At 39.0% G+C, this 17473-nt stretch overlaps 1 protein-coding gene and 1 long non-coding RNA gene across 6 annotated transcripts; both read left to right on the top strand.

Annotated features, from left to right (window-relative positions):
• Positions 1–460: 460 nt before the first annotated feature.
• Positions 461–6256, top strand: sub1b (SUB1 regulator of transcription b). 4 transcript variants are annotated; one of them, XM_047818066.1, is made up of 5 exons: positions 461–616; positions 3439–3508; positions 3593–3727; positions 4743–4851; positions 5465–6256. In XM_047818066.1, exons 2-5 carry the CDS (start codon positions 3440–3442, stop codon positions 5542–5544), a joined length of 393 nt encoding a protein of 130 aa, XP_047674022.1. In that variant the 5' UTR covers positions 461–616; position 3439; the 3' UTR covers positions 5545–6256. The 4 variants fall into 4 exon arrangements, with proteins under 4 accessions (XP_047674022.1, XP_027018579.1, XP_047674021.1 ...); XM_027162778.2 differs by having other exon boundaries at positions 464–616; positions 3608–3727; XM_047818065.1 differs by lacking the exon at positions 461–616 and adding an exon at positions 997–1091 and having other exon boundaries at positions 3608–3727.
• A 1294-nt stretch (positions 6257–7550) lies between these two features.
• On the top strand, positions 7551–12896 carry LOC113653279. Of its 2 annotated transcripts, XR_003443061.2 has the most exons (3): positions 7551–9784; positions 9996–10184; positions 12360–12896. It is a non-coding gene; the product is annotated as an uncharacterized LOC113653279 (long non-coding RNA). The 2 variants fall into 2 exon arrangements; XR_007143782.1 differs by having other exon boundaries at positions 7551–10184.
• Positions 12897–17473: the final 4577 nt, after the last annotated feature.

Here is a 17473-nt window from a genome sequence, read left to right as displayed (position 1 = left end):
CAACACGATTTAATTCTGAAATTATGTCGTTAAAGCTTAAAAAGAATAAAAAAGCTTTTTGGAAAGCATCAACATAACGGTACAGTTACTATATAATAAAAAACACGTTTCTGAGAGGTAGAGTAGTTTAAATATTTAACTTTATATATTCTTATTTATTTAAATACGTTAAATAATTTAAAAAATCTTTTAAAATTTTAATTTTGGGTAAGAATAGGAATAAGAAATTATTAAAAAAAAATACTCAGCAATTATAAGATTATTAGAAACACAGTACTAAATGTATATTTTTTAATGTTTGATTCCTTTCTTGGTTATAAATGCCTGACGTTTTAAATTCAGCTGAACTCCAAATTCAATTTCAGTCATTAAACGTGCATTTCAATAAAAGTTCCCCTTCTAAAATGGCGGCGCAGTTAACGTGTTTCTCATAAACGTTCCGTAGCCGACGCACGTCAAGCGTCTGATACGATTGGTCAAAAACAGTCACGTGATCTAAACTGGGCGTTACATTTCCAATGTGAGCTTTCGTCTTGCGTGTGAGAGGTGAAGCTACGACTCGGTGTCGATTCCCAGGGTTTAGTGAACATCCGGCTAGCTGACTACATCATCTAACGTAAGTCAGCTATGCACCCGAAAGCGAATGTTATATACTGTAACGTTAATATCAACGTGCTGAAAAGCATGTATATATATATATATATATATATGTGTATATATACATATATATATATAATATATATAATAATAATATATATATAATATATAATGTGTATATATTTTAATTTCCAGGCCTCGTGCCCACGTTGGCGTGATATTCATTGTGCTATAGCTATGCACCAGTTCCTCATTACTGTTGCATGGAATGGCACATGATCACACGATTCGTCTTCTTTTTCCCATACATGCAAATTATTGATTCATTTCGTTTTAAACAGTTCAAGGCTTGGGCCCTGATCATCCATTAATTCTTATTCCCTACCACTACCAAGGGCACTTGTGACGTCACGAATGTACTTGGTGTGCTACCTTATCAGAACCAGTGCCCTACGACATGTCACGTGTTGTCATGTGTCGTGGCCTGGATTAAGGTGAAAAGAGGTCGCTTGTATGTCGCTTGACATGTTGGATAGATTAGACTAAAGCCTAGATTAGATTTTTGTAGCACGCATAGGCACTTTGGGATGACAAACCTGTGCTACTCACCAGTCACCCTGAAACACCACTGTGTATAATGAGTGCATTTAAAGCAATGCATTGTTGGTTATTATCAGTGGTCTGAATGTTCTCCAACATGATTGACTTTTAAATATAGTAGCAATAATAATAGCAATGTTGTTGTAGCACAGCTCCAAGGTTTTAGGGGTTCCTAACTTCAGGTTCTTGTCTGAGCAGAATTTCGTGTGAGCTCGTCTCTGATTTAGTTCCATCTCCCGAAAACATGCCAATACGCATCTCCGTTAACTTGGTAGGTATTGAACAGGCCTCGCTGTGATGAACACAACCGGTGTTTCTGGGACAGGTTCTGGATCGACAGCAACCCAGGTTAGGATAAAGCTTCTAGTAAAGATGAGTGAACGATTATAATACACTATATAGTAGAAAATGGGGCGTGTGGCAGTTTACTGGTTAAGGTGTAAGATTAATGATTGAAAGGTTGTGAGATCGAATCCCTAGTCCACAAAGTCCACTGCTGGAATCCTGAGCAAGGCCCTTAACCCTGAATTGCTCATTTGTATAAAAATGAGCTTCATTGTCAGTCGCTCCGGATGAAGGCTTTCGCCCAATGTCGTACATGTAAAATAGGGCGTGATTTAGGACATACATCAGGTCTGTCAGTATAACTTGGCTTGACAGCTGGTTTGAATAAATTTGGCTTCCTCCATACATACAATACATGCAAGCTTTCTGTTTGATCAGTGCTGTGGTCAGACACTGTTGAGAAGAAAAGGTGATTTTAGCACAAAAAGCTCACAGAATCTACAGAACTTGCCACACATCCCAACATTCTTTCCATAACTAAAGTACGAACAGTTAGATCCTCTTTTTTTTTTCCTCAGTACATTTCTAATTTGACAATAACTAGCAACCTGTATTTCGAGTCAAGTCTCTTAATAAATAAAATAAAAACCTTTTGAATTCTGATGTCCTGTGTGCTTGTCAGACCAAAGTGAGATTCTGTGAACACGCCACTTCCACCATTGGCTGAAAACACATCAGCTCCACCCTTCCACTTTACCAAAAGTCTCCTTGTTGCTAGTAAGGACCCTCTGTGTTGGTAATAAATGACCCTGTATAAGTGAATGCATTCTGGCTCTTACGACAAACGGCGATCCACAAACTGAATCTGAAGGGAAAATAGCAGTAAACACAGAGCGATTTAAATGCATTTCAGTGAAGGATAATGAAAATGGCAGGCATTAGTACAGAGTCTGTTATGGATTTAGGACAAGTCATCTTTATATCCTTACATCTAGGCTTGTGACCCAATGCACATTTTGTATTTAGCCATCACATGTTCTACATTGTACTATATCTGACCATATATATGGTGCATTGCTGCAATTTTTTCCTGTATGAAGGAACATTATTAGCAATGGGTAGATAAGTGTTTCTGACAAGCAGCAGATTCTGAAATCTGTATGTTTACTAAAGCCAGATCAGTAACGGATTTTGTAGCTTGGCCAACTATGCAGCAAGTCAACAAGACGTTCGTCGTTTACGACATTCGGTTATGAAGTTCACGGCGCTTACGCATGCGTAGCATACAGTACCTACTCTTTCAGTATCACGGCAATAGTGCTTTTTTAATCTCTAATTCTTCTAATGGTGTCTGACCCTGACGCACCTGCCTCAGACCTGACTTTCATCCTAATTCTCTTCTGCTTGGGGTTTCTAAATTTATAATTCTTGTGGATGATCCTGCTTGAATATCTTAAAGATTTCCCCCAAACATCACACCTTTGCTTCGGTGGAAAATCTATCCTGGATACTGTAGATTCGCACCTTTTAACACAAGACTGTCCATTGTTTATCACTTATTCACATCATGCTCAGTAGTCACCATCTAGTCAACATTGTTTACATTTTAGGAAGCCAAAGAAAAAAATGATTAAACAAGAAAAAAAAATCTCTCTACACTGTGCCACCTAGAAGAGGAGCGGTTCGCTTTTGAATCTGGTTCCCGTCACGGTTTCCTCCTCACCTCGTCTCAGGGTGTTTTTCCTTGGCTTGGTCATTAAAAGCTCTAAATGTACGTCTTGATTTCTGTCAAATTGCTTACATCTGAAAATGTCTTTTATTTACAGCTCTGTACGGATGAAATGGAATTGATCTGATGCACGCTGCCTATTTATGGTCATTCTTAATAGTCACCATGTGGTGGCAGTGTTGGCTTACATTTTGTTTTAACAACAGCTTCATGCTTGTCTTCCCCAGCATGCCAAAAGCAAAAGAGGCGTTGTCTTCCTCATCAGCAAGTGAGTCTGACAGTGAAGCTGAAACAAAGGTAGGACCACTAATATTTTTTACATATAAAAATACACTGTACTTTTACGTCTGCTGGACGTTTATACAGCTTTTGACAACGCAGAACAATTTGTCACAGGCCAAGAGGAAGAAGGCAACTAAAGTGGAGAAACCTGCTAAAAAGCAGAAGGGTGGAGAGAGCTCCAAGCCGAGCGGCTCTTCCAAGAGCGATAACGATGCTGGTGACAACATGTTTCAGGTTAAGACCATTTTTTCCCCCACATATTCACATCCTCAAGCTGTGTTTTAGTGCTCTGGAGTAAATATACTGTTCAGGAAGTCTGTAAGTTTGCTTTGTAGAAGGTGTGAAATGTTCAAGGCATTTAGAGACGGCTAAGAACGTGCTGGAGCTTCTACGCCCACTGTTCCAGTACGTGTTTAGTTTTTAAAAGAATAGTACTGTTTGAATTGTGCAAAGCCAGATCTATAACGTCACAGACGTTAACACACGGCGTAAAAGTTCTGTGTGTATTCTTGTCGTGACTTTTGAGCACGGCCGAACACGTAACGCTTCGTACACGCGACGGCAAACGGCTTACAGCGAACGTTTTCACCCCGATTTGGCCGTTTGCCAATTTCCGTTCACAAGCCAGGTGAAGGTTAACACATTTTGCTCAGAGACACACGATCCCAACCAATCGCATCTGAGAAGAGCTTTCCACCTTCTGCCACATGCATGCATATGCCGATGACTGTGAATGACGGGTGGAGAGAGTGTATGCCATCTCTCCCACCCCACCACCCATAGTTCCCTCTCTGATTAGCCACAGACAGCTGTGACCTCGTCAGGATTCGTACTCAAGATCTAGCGATGATGGCACAAGATTCCTTGTTGCGCTACTCAGGAGTAGCTACATTAATTTCTAGTTAATATCTAACTTCTGCTGCATGACTTGTCTAAAAGCCATGATAAGATTTCAACAAATCTCATGGATATGTACACTAATGAAGCCTTACTACCTCAAGCTGCTACTAGTATCCTTACTACCTGTTCTCATATAATCTGCATTCTCACCTGGTGTAACAGTGCTAATCTTTTAAGACCTCTGAAATCATGCTGTTTAAGATGGTAAGGCTTGAAGTTGAAGGCTTTCCCCAGACCTTGACTTATTCTAGTCCAGGTACAGTGTCTGTTTTGATTAACCCAGAAAATAAAACTATACTATTGTTGTACTAAATGTTTGATGGCTGAATCTGAGTAATATGTGTTTCAGATTGGGAAGTTACGATATGTCACAGTCAGAGATTTCAGAGGAAAGGTGCTAATTGACGTTAGAGAATACTGGATGGACCAAGCAGGTGAAATGAAACCTGGCAAAAAAGGTAACTGTGGAATAAAAATTGCGACGATGTGAGCGATTTTGTCTGTTTGTCTGTCTTTGTGTGTCTGTCTTTGTGTGTCTGTGTGTCTGTCTGTCTTTGTGTGTCTGTCTGTCTTTGTGTGTCTGTCTGTCTTTGTGTGTCTGTCTATGTCTTTGTGTGTCTGTCTATGTCTTTGTGTGTCTGTCTATGTCTTTGTGTGTCTGTCTATGTCTTTGTGTGTCTGTCTATGTCTTTGTGTGTCTGTCTGTCTTTGTGTGTCTTTGTGTGTCTGTCTGTGTCTTTGTGTGTGTGTCTGTGTGTGTGTCTGTGTGTGTGTGTCTCTGTCTGTGTCTCTGTCTGTGTGTGTCTCTGTGTCTGCCTGCCTGCCTGTGTGCCTGCCTGTCCATCTGTGTCCGCCCATACGTGAGCAGGTGTCCGTGCGCACGTGTGTGTTTTGCACACTCGCATATATAAAAACGAATTCTGAACACTGAACCTTATAAAACTAATGAGATGATCTCTTTTCTTTCTCAATAATAGTGACTCCATATTTAGCCCTTTAAATGAAGGATTACTTGAAATGAATGCTTAATAAAATCCATTTTGGTTATTAATTGTAATGACTCACTCTAAGGTATCTCACTGAACCCAGAGCAGTGGAACCAGCTGAAGGAACAAATGTCGGACATCGACGATGCAATAAGAAGATTCTAAAATTTATCAGTGTTATGTTGGGAGGGCTGGGTGTTTTTAAGAGTTCTTTGGCTTCTGGACTCTGGGTTAAAAAAAAAAAAGTTTTGTGAAAAAAATGATTGCTTTGTTTTTGTAGGGTTGTTTCTTCAAATTGCCAGGGATACACCGATCCTAATCCTTGTATTATTATTATTATTATTATTATTATTATTATTTTTGCTATTTATTTTCAATGTGAGATCAATATGCTCTCAAAAGCATCAGATGATACACAACCACTCAGTTGATGATTTAAAAAATAATAATAAATTATTATTTAATTATTTTTTTCGGTAAGCGCCTGTTGCCAGGTTATGCAAGACATTACATACACAGTATTCGAGTATGAAACATGTGTGTGTCAATCAGTGTAACATTCTTTATGGCATAAAATACATCAGTGGCTCAGACTGAGAAATATCAGATCCATACCCAGTGTTTTAAACCAGTATGGGAGCGATAGCACTTTGGGTTGGTGTATCTCTGGTGAATGCAGTTTAGTTGAAGTGAAGTGTTGTTGTTTTTTTTTTTTTTCCTTTTGGTGATTCATATGTTCACAATACAAACCTGCTGCTTATTGTTTGTAATAGATAGTTGAAAGTCCACCACAGATAAACACTGCTTTGGGAATGAAATTTGTTCTACTGTTCTTTATACTTTTATTTAATATATGTAATAAAACACACACTGTGTACTTGGGTGGTTTCACAAGCAAGCTTGTTTTATTGTTACTTCAATTATGTGCTAGATAAATAGCAACTACTAACCTGGCTTCAAATCGGCAAATCTTAGATGCATGGCTGTCAGGTTTTTTTTTGTTTGTTTTTTTACTGAACATAGTGAGGTGTTTTGCCATTTGTTTTAACGTTTAACAGCTAACCGAGGAATCCAAATGAAAATTTGTTCTTCTGTATTGCTCAATGCATTCAGTGCTAAGTCTCTCTCCTTCTGTGTGTGTGTGTGTGTGTATGTATGATTTTGCTTGCCTTTGCGTGGGAGCAGGAATTATAATTGTCCATACACCCACTCAGACATAGACCAGACTCCAGTGCAACAACAGCCCTTTCAGAGAACTGTCCAGAAGAGCCATCTTGCATCAATTGCATTTGCTGACCAAAATTAAATCAGGCTTGTAAATCACAGTAGCCACTGTATTGCCAGCGCCGGTTTTTGTGACAACATGGTTTATGATGTTGCGTGCAAAGGCTGATATTATTTAGGATTATGCGAGGAGTAACTGCAGTGTGAAAATGTTATTTTATCACTCTTTCTAATCCTGGGTTAAAATGTGTACTTTAAAATGCATGATCATCAGCATTACAATATACAGCAGTGGATCAGAGTTTTACTTTAGATATATTACTTGAAAACCACACTATCAAGTTGATGCTTTGAAAATTTCTCATAATATATAGTGTCTGTACCCCCAGTGAGATGTTGCATACTGGAAAACATAATTACTACATTTCTCCCCGTCACTATTGCTAACCCAGATGCTAGTTACTATGGAGATGTTTTGTCGCTATGGAGGTCTAACGTATTTCTAGAGAAAAGGACGTGATTAGCATTAAAGCTAACGTCTATAATACTGTACCTGTAAATCTGTACACCAAATCCCAGACTACAATACTTGTACAAAAACACACAGCTGAACGATCAAACGACATGACGAGATGATTGAAGGACGGGTGAAGGCACGAATACTCGTAGGAAATTCTTACTGATGTTGCTTACAAAACAGGTACATTTACAACACAAAATAGATTTAAGAAAGCATATTTTCTACATATTGCCCAGAAGTGGAAGATGGACAAAATGAGCAAAGTTATGCATTGCATCACTAGATGGCGCTGGTGCTCTTTTTTTTTTTTGACTTGCCATATCAGACAGTACCAACACTCAGACTTTTATTTATTTATTTATTTATTTATTTATTTAGAGCATTGCTTGTATTTCTGATTCTGATAAATAATTTCAGCTTTTTGCTTTTAGTTTATCTGTCAGAAGATTGAATGAAATTGGTTAAAAAGAGAAAAGTCAGATCTTTTCTTCTTCTTTCCAAACTTGATTCATTTGTTGAAGACTGCCTTGTTTGTGTGCTCTCTAGTACCTTAGAGTTTGCTTATTTCCACTGAAAATAGGAGCGGAGTCTTGTTCCGTGAAAAACATGACTCTGACCCGATAGTGGATTTCCTTGCATGATAACTAGCTAGCCATAGATAAAAAAGGAATTCCTTTCAAAACCCTTGGCTGTAACACAGACACACAGCACATGAGCTGCCATTTCTTTGATTTTTAAAACCATCTCAAAGTGATTCATGATGAATACAATATCTAAATGGATTATATGGGTAATTGTCCTTCGGAGTCACAGCTGGAGAATCATTCAGTGGAACAAGGGCTTGTTCAAATGATGGATGTTAAAAGTTGTGCTGTGGTCTGCACGCATTTTAGTGGAAAAAATGTCCTTCATCCCATACACGCACGCGAGGCATGTCCTCCCCCATCCTCCTACTAAAAGGCACGCTCCCTGACTGCTGTAAGTGGTTTGGAGTGCCTGTGCAACCTGCACCTGGAAACAAGGCAATGTAGGCTGAGACTTGGCTGCTCAGGAAACGCCGCATTTCTTCCCCTGCAATACTTTATACTTTGATGGTTTTATGATGGATTGAGGGGAGAGTATCCTGGAAAAGATGGGGGGGGGGAGAAGGGGTGAAAATGGGTGTGCGCAGCTAGCTCAGGTCACCAATGCCTCTGTAGTCCAACATCTGCTTCCATTTGAGGTGTCTGCAATAAGCCCAGTGACTGAACATCAGAGGCTGCGGTTCTTCGCCTGACGCTTGTGTCACCAGTATCTGGGGTGCTGTGTTGCCAGTCATAGCATGTCAGAATCCTGTTCTACAAACCTAAGGAGAATGGAAACTTAGAACCGAATATAGCTCATCATTAGACGAATATCAGACAATCAGTGGTTTTAAAGGGCAGGGAGTAAGTAAAACATGAGGAAATGTCCTCAGTTCACTTTTTGATGAATGTATCTGTCCCTCTTGTTTCGCTCCATGGTGGCTAATATAACGGATCCCATTTCTTGGAAGGAATGTACTCTTCCATAGAGATGTGAAATTCATATTGATTATGGAGCGTCTTGAGTTTCCTGTCCGTGACAGGGATGATATTGGCTAAAGCCTGCCTTGGCTGTAAAGTGCAGCCAAATCTTTTCAATTATCTGTACAACGGATAGATCATATTGAAAGGTTTATAGGCCAGAATTGCCGTATTTGACCTTCTGTTGGGAATGAAATCATTCAGTGTGAAAAAATGAGTGACATCTACACAGACACAAGGCAATTAACTGAACATTTGCTTGTGACTGGGACGATTCCACACAGGAAACCCACCTGTTTGCATGTGATTGGATTTTTTTTTAATTGCATATGACTGAAATCTTTAAAACAGCCCTGATAACTGTCCATAACTGTCCATAATCATGCGCTTAACCTTTTTTAGCTTTTTATTATGGCTTTCTTTATGAATTTGCAGGTGTGAGACCATGTTTTTTTGACTGTATGTCAAAAAGGTGTAACTCTGTAAATTCCTTAGAAATGTCTGCAGGTACAGACTTACATTGTCATTTTCATTACTACATACCTTTCTTATTAGTTTCATAGAATAACTGAGTAATAATCAAAGAATTTAAGGGTTTACCCCTCTATGTTCTAAACCCATTATTCAGTTATTCGTTGTAAATCATATTATTCAATAATGTCTATGAATTATTCAGCAACTAGAGAGAAAGTTATATAAAAGGTATGTAATTACAGGACTGAGGAACGCAAGTCTGGAGCTGTGGACAAACCCTGGCCATTTCGGAGGCACACGCATTTCGTTTGTTCAGCATTGTCTATCCTGCCACTAAACCTGCTGTAACTACCGCCGCCTCCAATCCTGTCTTAAATTTGAGTGGAACATGTGCAGATTGGTGGAAGCTTCAGCCACAGTGTGACCTTTCGCACCAGGAAGGTTTCATCGTCAGCATGCTATCGAGCCGACAGGCAAGGTGAGCAGCAGCAGGGGCTTGGCGCTGCCCACAGCTGTTGACATTGGCTGGGGTGCACTGAGGAATGCAGCAGGCCTTGCTGATGACTGCTTCCCCCTTCACTGTTGGGCCTGAGCCACTTCATTGCGCCAGCTGTGAGACCCCACTGAGCCATTTCTCCTCGAGGTCAGCTGGAGGTGCCCTCGACCTGCCCGATTGTCTACACTCATAAATATCTTATAAAATATGCCTGTGGTTAAATGCTGATAGAAAAATACTTGATTTGACTAGTTTGTCACAGCCAGCTTTAGGAGTTAGGAAAAAATAATGAGTATGCATGAGGGCTCTGGGATCTCCCACCTAATGAGCTGGATTTTCTTTACCTTTGGCTCAACAGAGCATGCGGTATAACAATGTGAAGCAGCCCAGCTGCCTGGGGTGAAGTAGCCTGGAAGGTCAGAGCATATCCTCAGTGCCTCGTAGAGCCGAATTCCTGTGTGGCAAAGCAGTATGCAACAAGTTGCACAATACATTCCAGATAACTCCAGCCAGTTCCTTTAATTTCGCTGGGGACACAATTAAGATCGTAAGTGAAAATTTTATTCTCACTCTCTATGTCATTCAAAGTGTGTGAACCAATAAGAAAACAGTGTGTTTGTCTACATGCCTGTCGACAATAATCGCTGTGGTTTCGTTGCATTTCCAGTGGAATATCTTATCAAGGGAAAATCCTTAGCGTATATAATTTGATTGCATTATTAGTAAATAAACCATGCAGATATTGAGCAATAACATCACACATCTCTCATTTATGCAGTAACAGTGGAAAATGCATCCAACCATACGATTCCAGGTAACAGTGGAAGAAAATTGTGTGATTAATGGAAAAAATGGGCATGTTGGAATTGGGCTGTCATTAAGTACTCATGGTCGTGTTTCCCTTGTTTGTGCTCTTCGAGGTTTTGTCTAACCACAGTGGGATGGAGGGCTTTCCACTAGGAATGCACTGTGCTTTGTTCACATCTCTGCAGCTGGAGATTTTAGATATATGGAAATAACCTTCACTGGCAATTACTAATTTGTCCGATAATATAGCTGTGCACCATTGCTTATAACGACATACAGTAAAGACCAAAAGTTTGGACACACCTTCTCATTCAAAGAGTTTTCTTTATTTTCATGACTAGGAAAATTGTAGATTCACATTGAAGGCATCAAAACTATGAATTAACACACGTGGAATTATATACGTACATAACAAAAAAGTGTGAAAATATGTCATATTCTAGGTTCTTCAAAGTAGCCACCTTTTGCTTTGATTACTTCTTTGCACACTCTTGGCATTCTCTTGATGAGCTTCAAGAGGTAGTCACCTTCCAACAGTCTTGAAGGAGTTCCCAGAGATGCTTAGCACTTGTTGGCCCTTTTGCCTTCACTCTGCGCTCCAGCTCACCCCAAACCATCTCGATTGGGTTCAGGTCCGGTGACTGTGGAGGCCAGGTCATCTGGCGCAGCACCCCATCACTCTCCTTCATGGTCAAATAGCCCTTACACAGCCTGGAGGTGTGTTTGGGATCACTGTCCTGTTGAAAAGGTGGTGTGTCCAAACTTTTGGAAGGTGTGTCCAAACTTTTGGTCTGTACTGTAGATACTGTATAAGTGGACGTGTCTACGGTGCACTTTCCTCCAAAGACAGCTTCAAGGCGGATGCGGCTCTGTTGTACTACCCAAATGAGATAAGGTATCTGAGCAGGATTAGAGTTGATGGACTTACAGTTATGTTTGAATTCATTATAATAGAATTATAATTAATTATAAATAGAATTAATATAGGATGAGTGATCTCTGATAAATCACAGTGATGAGAATGCCTTCATGATATACGCATGGATCCCTGGATAAACATTTCTAATTATTACATAATTTACTTTTTTTTTCCTAATACAAAGCTAATGGCTTCGATCCTGCTTGTGGCTGTTCAAATTGTATTAGTAGGTCACATGACCATACATGTATTTAAGCTACCTGTGTTAGGAACTCAATAACTTACAGTACGTTCAAATCCCCAGGAAAATGACTGAATCTATCTCTAAAAAAATCTAAAATCTCTTTTCCCAAACATTTTCATCAGTATATCAATTTAGACAGGACACATATTACCAGGTGCTCTCTCTCCAGACCGTTAAATAGATTGTAATATAGATTGTAATAGATCTTTCCACATGCACAGTCCATAAAAAAATCAGACAAATTCCACCGGAATAAGATACACCGGAAATAAATACTTTATCCAACCTATCCATGTAAAAGAATACTTCCAGCCTGAATAGGACTTTTGTTGTGTATCCTTTGTATATTCTGCACTACAAATAACAGGTCAGAGTCAGTAACGCCTTTCTCCATTGTATATACAAACCTATTACTTTTTCTTGCCAGCATATGCAACCGTTTGCAGTTGTTGGCCTTATGGTGTTTTCTTAGTAAAACCTGATTGTTTCGCTTAGCTTTCAGCTCCCTGAACCGAGGCCTGTGTCTATTTCTTTAACTTCTTTAACCTCACACCACTGTCTACCCACCATCTTCCCACCATTTGTCACAGGAACAGAATGTAGACAGAACCAGACAATGGAAAGCAGAAATATACTGAATGATCTGAAGTTTGCAGGGTAAAAGGGGGGGGGGGGGGAGAATCAGGGGAATCTCTGACGTACAAATGTCTGCCACACACACAATGTCAACAGGTAGTGTTTCTTTTTGACAGAAGGACGTCAGAGACGGCTGAAGGGCGGATGTTTAAACAGAGATCAGTTCATCTCTTTGTAAGTCTGCTTAATGCTATTTGCTGTCAAAACCATAGCCATTCCTGACATTCTTTGCAGGGACACACTGTCTTGATTTGAAGTTTGTGATGTTATAATCTTTAGATTCTGGTGTAATTCCATACATTTTGTTGGTTTAACCACGTGCTTATTGTTCAGTTATCCATCTTAATTCGGGGTATTCGGGAACTAAAGTGTAACTAATAGGAAAAGGTAAAGAGTTATAAGTCTGGACCTGCAGATGGGTTGAAGGGGTTAAACAGGCAGCAGTCATTATGCAAACATGTTACAGCTCTTAGTGGCCAGGTGTTGTATGTAAAATGTGTCTTGGAGAATTGAATTCTTTCCTTTAATTCATTGCATTGTTCAGTGCTCTGTCTCTCCTGGGCTTAATCATTTGTAGTGCAGTTTTACTGAATGAGTGATTGCCACAATTCTATTCAAAGTATACCCTGAATGTATGTATGTATGTATGTATGTATGTATGTATGAAAAATAACAAGCTGCTATCTATTTGCTATCTCTCCTATGACATACTGTTTAAATGAATTAGCAGTGAGAAAAAAAATGCACACAGTCACACTCCCATGCTTGCTGTTAAATCATTCATTCAGCGTTTGCCCCAAGGCGAACATCACTTCACTAATTAAGTCACAAGCCTCATTTACAGTGTTATTCTACAGTTCACATTTCCATCTCATTTAAGAGGTTTAATAAATGGAATATTTTGGATTTAAACAAACACCTAATGACGTGGAGGGATTTTTAATGTGTCCTCTAGGGAGCAGAGGCTGTGTTTGCACTTTGGAGGTAAAGGAAAGTTTAATGGAATGTCTGCAGCACAATTTGGAGTAATAACATCTGTCTGTATCATTATTTTGTTCCGAAAATCATTACTTTTATGGTGTCACATTCTTCTTTTTATTTGCTCCATGGTGGACTTATAGAATAGTTCAGAGCCATTTTCTCCCCTTGTTCAGTTATGTATTAACTCATTGCTGAAAGATGACAATGCACAAGGCTAAATGTCATCTTGGCTTTGACTCAAAACCTTATTTTGATAGGTGCTATTATAACCAGTTCCGACCTGGTTTTACACAATGACAGTATTATTCTCAGACATTCTTAAGTAAAGAATGTAAGTATATACCACCATCAGGTGCCATGCTGTCCTCAGGTATAAAAGTGGCGTAGGTCATAATTGCACATAACGGTAAGGTTGGACCCTGGTTAGTGTGGGTTACCTTGACTCCCAGCCCTAAGGGCATCACCCCCCTTCCTCCTTCTTCCAGTGTGGACTCTGGGTGCTATTAACCTGTCCCTGAGAGTTTGCTTTTACATGCCTATGCGTTTGCTGCCATGGCCTCTTTTAAAAGGTAAGAAGAATGCTTCCAAATGAGTTGCACCACATTGGCAATTGCTCCAGGAGGAAAAGGAAAGAAACAACAGGGGGTGTCTGCCATGCAACAAGGCAAAACATCAAGCTCCGTCAGGGGCAGATCCAAATATGCACTCTGTGAGTCTTAAATATTTCAAAACACGAAACTCAACCTTTTCAAACATCGCATGTGCTGTCTCCCTGATACCCGCCTTTAGATGTTTGCATTCCGTTCACATCAGGGAACAACCGTGAAAGTGACATGCCAACTTCCCTAGGTGACACAACTTTTACTGGCTACAACAATGAAGATATTTTCAAATGTGTGTTGTATAATAACATATCAGACCATGGGTGTGGAATGAAACTCATCCAACAGCGCTTGTGTTGTTGCTGGGAGAAACTCATTTCCAGTTTAGTTGTTGTGAACTGCAGATTTTACAGGAATCTCACACAGATGGAATCCACATATGTCTAGGATGTTTGGATGCATTACAACAGCCCGGTGTATCATAGACAGTTGTTGCAGATAAAAAAAAACCTCTAAGCAAATTGCTGCTCAATCCAAATCGTCAAACTTCATGTAAAATATTCCACATCGTACAAACATTAATAGCTTTGTGTCTCAGGAGATTTGAATTGTTTTAAGTATAAACAAACACCAAACATACTTATTCTGACCACATAAGTAGTGTGAGTGAGAACCAAGCCCGCAACCCTGGAGGTGTGAGGTGAACATACAGTACTAACATGCCTACTAAGTAAGACTATCACTGAATAACCATCAGAATATATTTATAAAGTTATTTCAACAATTCAAATGTTATTTTCTCGAATGCATGTTGTTTTAAGTTGCAATGAAACTAATCTAATATATAAAAATAGAATTTACACTGTGATCATGGATGTCCAAATCCCAGGGCGATACATTTGCCGATAAACACTCCACACTTCCGCTTGAGAAGTTGCTTGCTTGTGCCATATTAAATAAAATTTGTTTAGACATTTCAAGATGCTGTATAAATATTTTGCTCTCACATTACCCTTGAAGAACAACCATGTAAAATGCTGTGTCAGATGCTCATCTGCCACAGTGGAGATACTGAAGTTTCACTAATGACTCTGACATGATTCAGACTGCACTGGAGAAATTAGGGAGACGCATTTAACGCGTCGGATCTGCAGTATAATGGGGTGTGAATTTGAAATTATGAGTCCATCTTATGAGGTGTCCAATAATACAGTACACACAAAAGATACAGGTGGTACAAGGTGTAATCAAAATGTGCAGGTTGTACTGAAAATACAAACTGAAAAATATCTACTGGACTGTATATGCATACTGTATAAGCAAGAATCAAGTGATATTGTGTTTATTTAGTAGCAAAGAAAGAAATGTCTCTTTTTAACCACTTAAATATAGCCAGTACTGAATTAAAGTTCGTTCATTCATTCATTCATTCATTCATTCATTCATTTTCTACCGCTTATCCGAACTTCTCGGGTCACGGGGAGCCTGTGCCTATCTCGGGCGTCATCGGGCATCAAGGCAGGATACACCCTGGACGGAGTGCCAACCCATCGCAGGGCGCACACACTCTCTCATTCACTCACACACTCACACACTACGGACAATTTTCCAGAGATGCCAATCAACCTACCATGCATGTCTTTGGACCGGGGGAGGAAACTCAGAGTACCCGGAGGAAACCCCCGAGGCACGGGGAGAACATGCAAACTCCACACACACAAGGCGCAGGCGGAAATCGAACCCCCAACTCTGGAGGTGTGACGCAAACGTGCTAACCACTAAGCCAACATGCCCCCTGAATTAAAGTTATTTATGTTTATTTTAAAAACTTTTTCGGCAAGTGAATAAATTAGATTTCTCAGAGCAACCGAGTAAAGTTTCAGATTATTCAATTATGCATATCAAGATCTTGTAGTAATATATGGCATCATATACAAAACATACAACTGTCATACAATAATTATTCCCTAGAAGAAAACAAGACCACTATGTCATATCAACATTACGCACTGGTTCATCTGTCTTTAAGGGACCCATATAATGATTACTGTATTTATTGCAAATACCGCATTATGTGACTTTATCACTACATGAAGTCACTGTATAACTTTACTGTATGAAGTCACCATATGACGGTCTCTATATGATATCACTATATGACACTATATGACTTGATTTATATACAAAGTCACCATATGATGTCACAATATGACTGTCACTATATGATGTCACTATACGACTGTCTCTGATATCACGATATGATTTTGTCTCTATATGTCACTATAAGTCTGTCACTATATGATGTCACTATATGATGTCACAATATGACTGTCACCATATGATGTCATTATATGACTGTCACTATATGATGTCACTATACAACTGTCTCTGATATCACTATATGATTTTGTCTCTATATGATGTCACTATAAGTCTGTCACTATATGATGTCACTATATGACTGTCTCTATATGTCACTAAATGACTTTTTGTATATGATATCACTTTATGACTGTTTCTGATATCACTATATGACATTGTCTCTATTTGATGTCACTATAAGTCTGTCACTATGTCACTATAAGTCTGTCACTATATGATGTCACTATAAGTCTGTTACTATGTCACTATAAGTCTGTCACTATATGATGTCACTATAAGTCTGTCACTATATGATGTCACTATATGACTGTGTCACTATATGATGTCATTATATGACTGTGTCACTATATGGTGTCACTATATGACTGTGTCACTATATGATGTCACTATATGACTGTTACTATGTGATGTCACTATATGAGGTCACTATATGACACTCTCACAATATGATGTCACTATATGATGTCACTATGACTTTATCACAATATGATGTCACAATATGATGTCACTATATGGCTTTGTCACAATATGATGTCACTATATGATGTCACTATATGACTTTGTCATTATATGATGTCATTATATGATGTCATATAAAACGTTGTCTCTATATTAAGTCTCTACATGACTGTCAATATATGACTGCTTTTTAAAAAAAGGTTTAAAAAGAGAACTCTTCCTGAAGGAGAAGTACTTGCAGGGTTTCTGTGTAGATCTATTCTCTAAAGGTACAAACTGAAGAACGCTTAAGTCTTCTGTGATTAACTTTTTTCCCATAAGATTTATTCGGTTTTCTAAGTACTAATCAGTATCTTCCCTCTTATACAGTATAAACAGGTTATTAGCAGCTTTATATCATTTATGAAATCTTGAACTTCTTCCAGCAGCACAAACTGAGTGATGAATTGAAGTCCTAGATTTAACCTTTATAACCACTTATTTTTCTAGAAGCATATTGTGTAACCTGATGGATTCTGGGTGTTTAATGGGTTAATCCAGATCCACTCAGATCATTTGTGAGACAAAACTGCTGGGAAATGTGTCCAAAGAGAGAGAAAAAAAAACTCTTTAGCTCTTGACTCTAAGCATACACGTCAATATATCATGGCAACCCATTGTTTGTTTGACCCCCATGTAAAAATGATCCTACCAACTCCTGATGAAACATTTTTTCTGTTGCTTCTGATAGCAGTCAGGCAAGCGAAAACAAATCAATTCCAGTTCACATGCAATGTTATATGACACTATGTTGTCATAACAGAAAT

Source organism: Tachysurus fulvidraco, chromosome 9, assembly GCF_022655615.1.
Source record: "Tachysurus fulvidraco isolate hzauxx_2018 chromosome 9, HZAU_PFXX_2.0, whole genome shotgun sequence".
NCBI classification, from domain to species: Eukaryota; Metazoa; Chordata; class Actinopteri; order Siluriformes; family Bagridae; genus Tachysurus; species Tachysurus fulvidraco.
Note: the sequence above shows the minus strand (reverse complement) of the source record. Positions and strands in the feature narration are given on the sequence as shown.

Excerpts from the sequence above, each read along its gene's own strand:
- sub1b (XM_047818065.1), top strand. The coding sequence starts at position 1,012 with ATGTACTTGGTGTGCTACCTTATCAGAACCAGTGCCCTACGACATGTC. Across the intron at positions 1,092-3,438 it reads GTGTCGTGGCCTGGATTAAG|CATGCCAAAAGCAAAAGAGG; the intron begins GTGAAAAGAGGT and ends TGTCTTCCCCAG. Across the intron at positions 4,852-5,464 it reads AATGAAACCTGGCAAAAAAG|GTATCTCACTGAACCCAGAG; the intron begins GTAACTGTGGAA and ends ACTCACTCTAAG.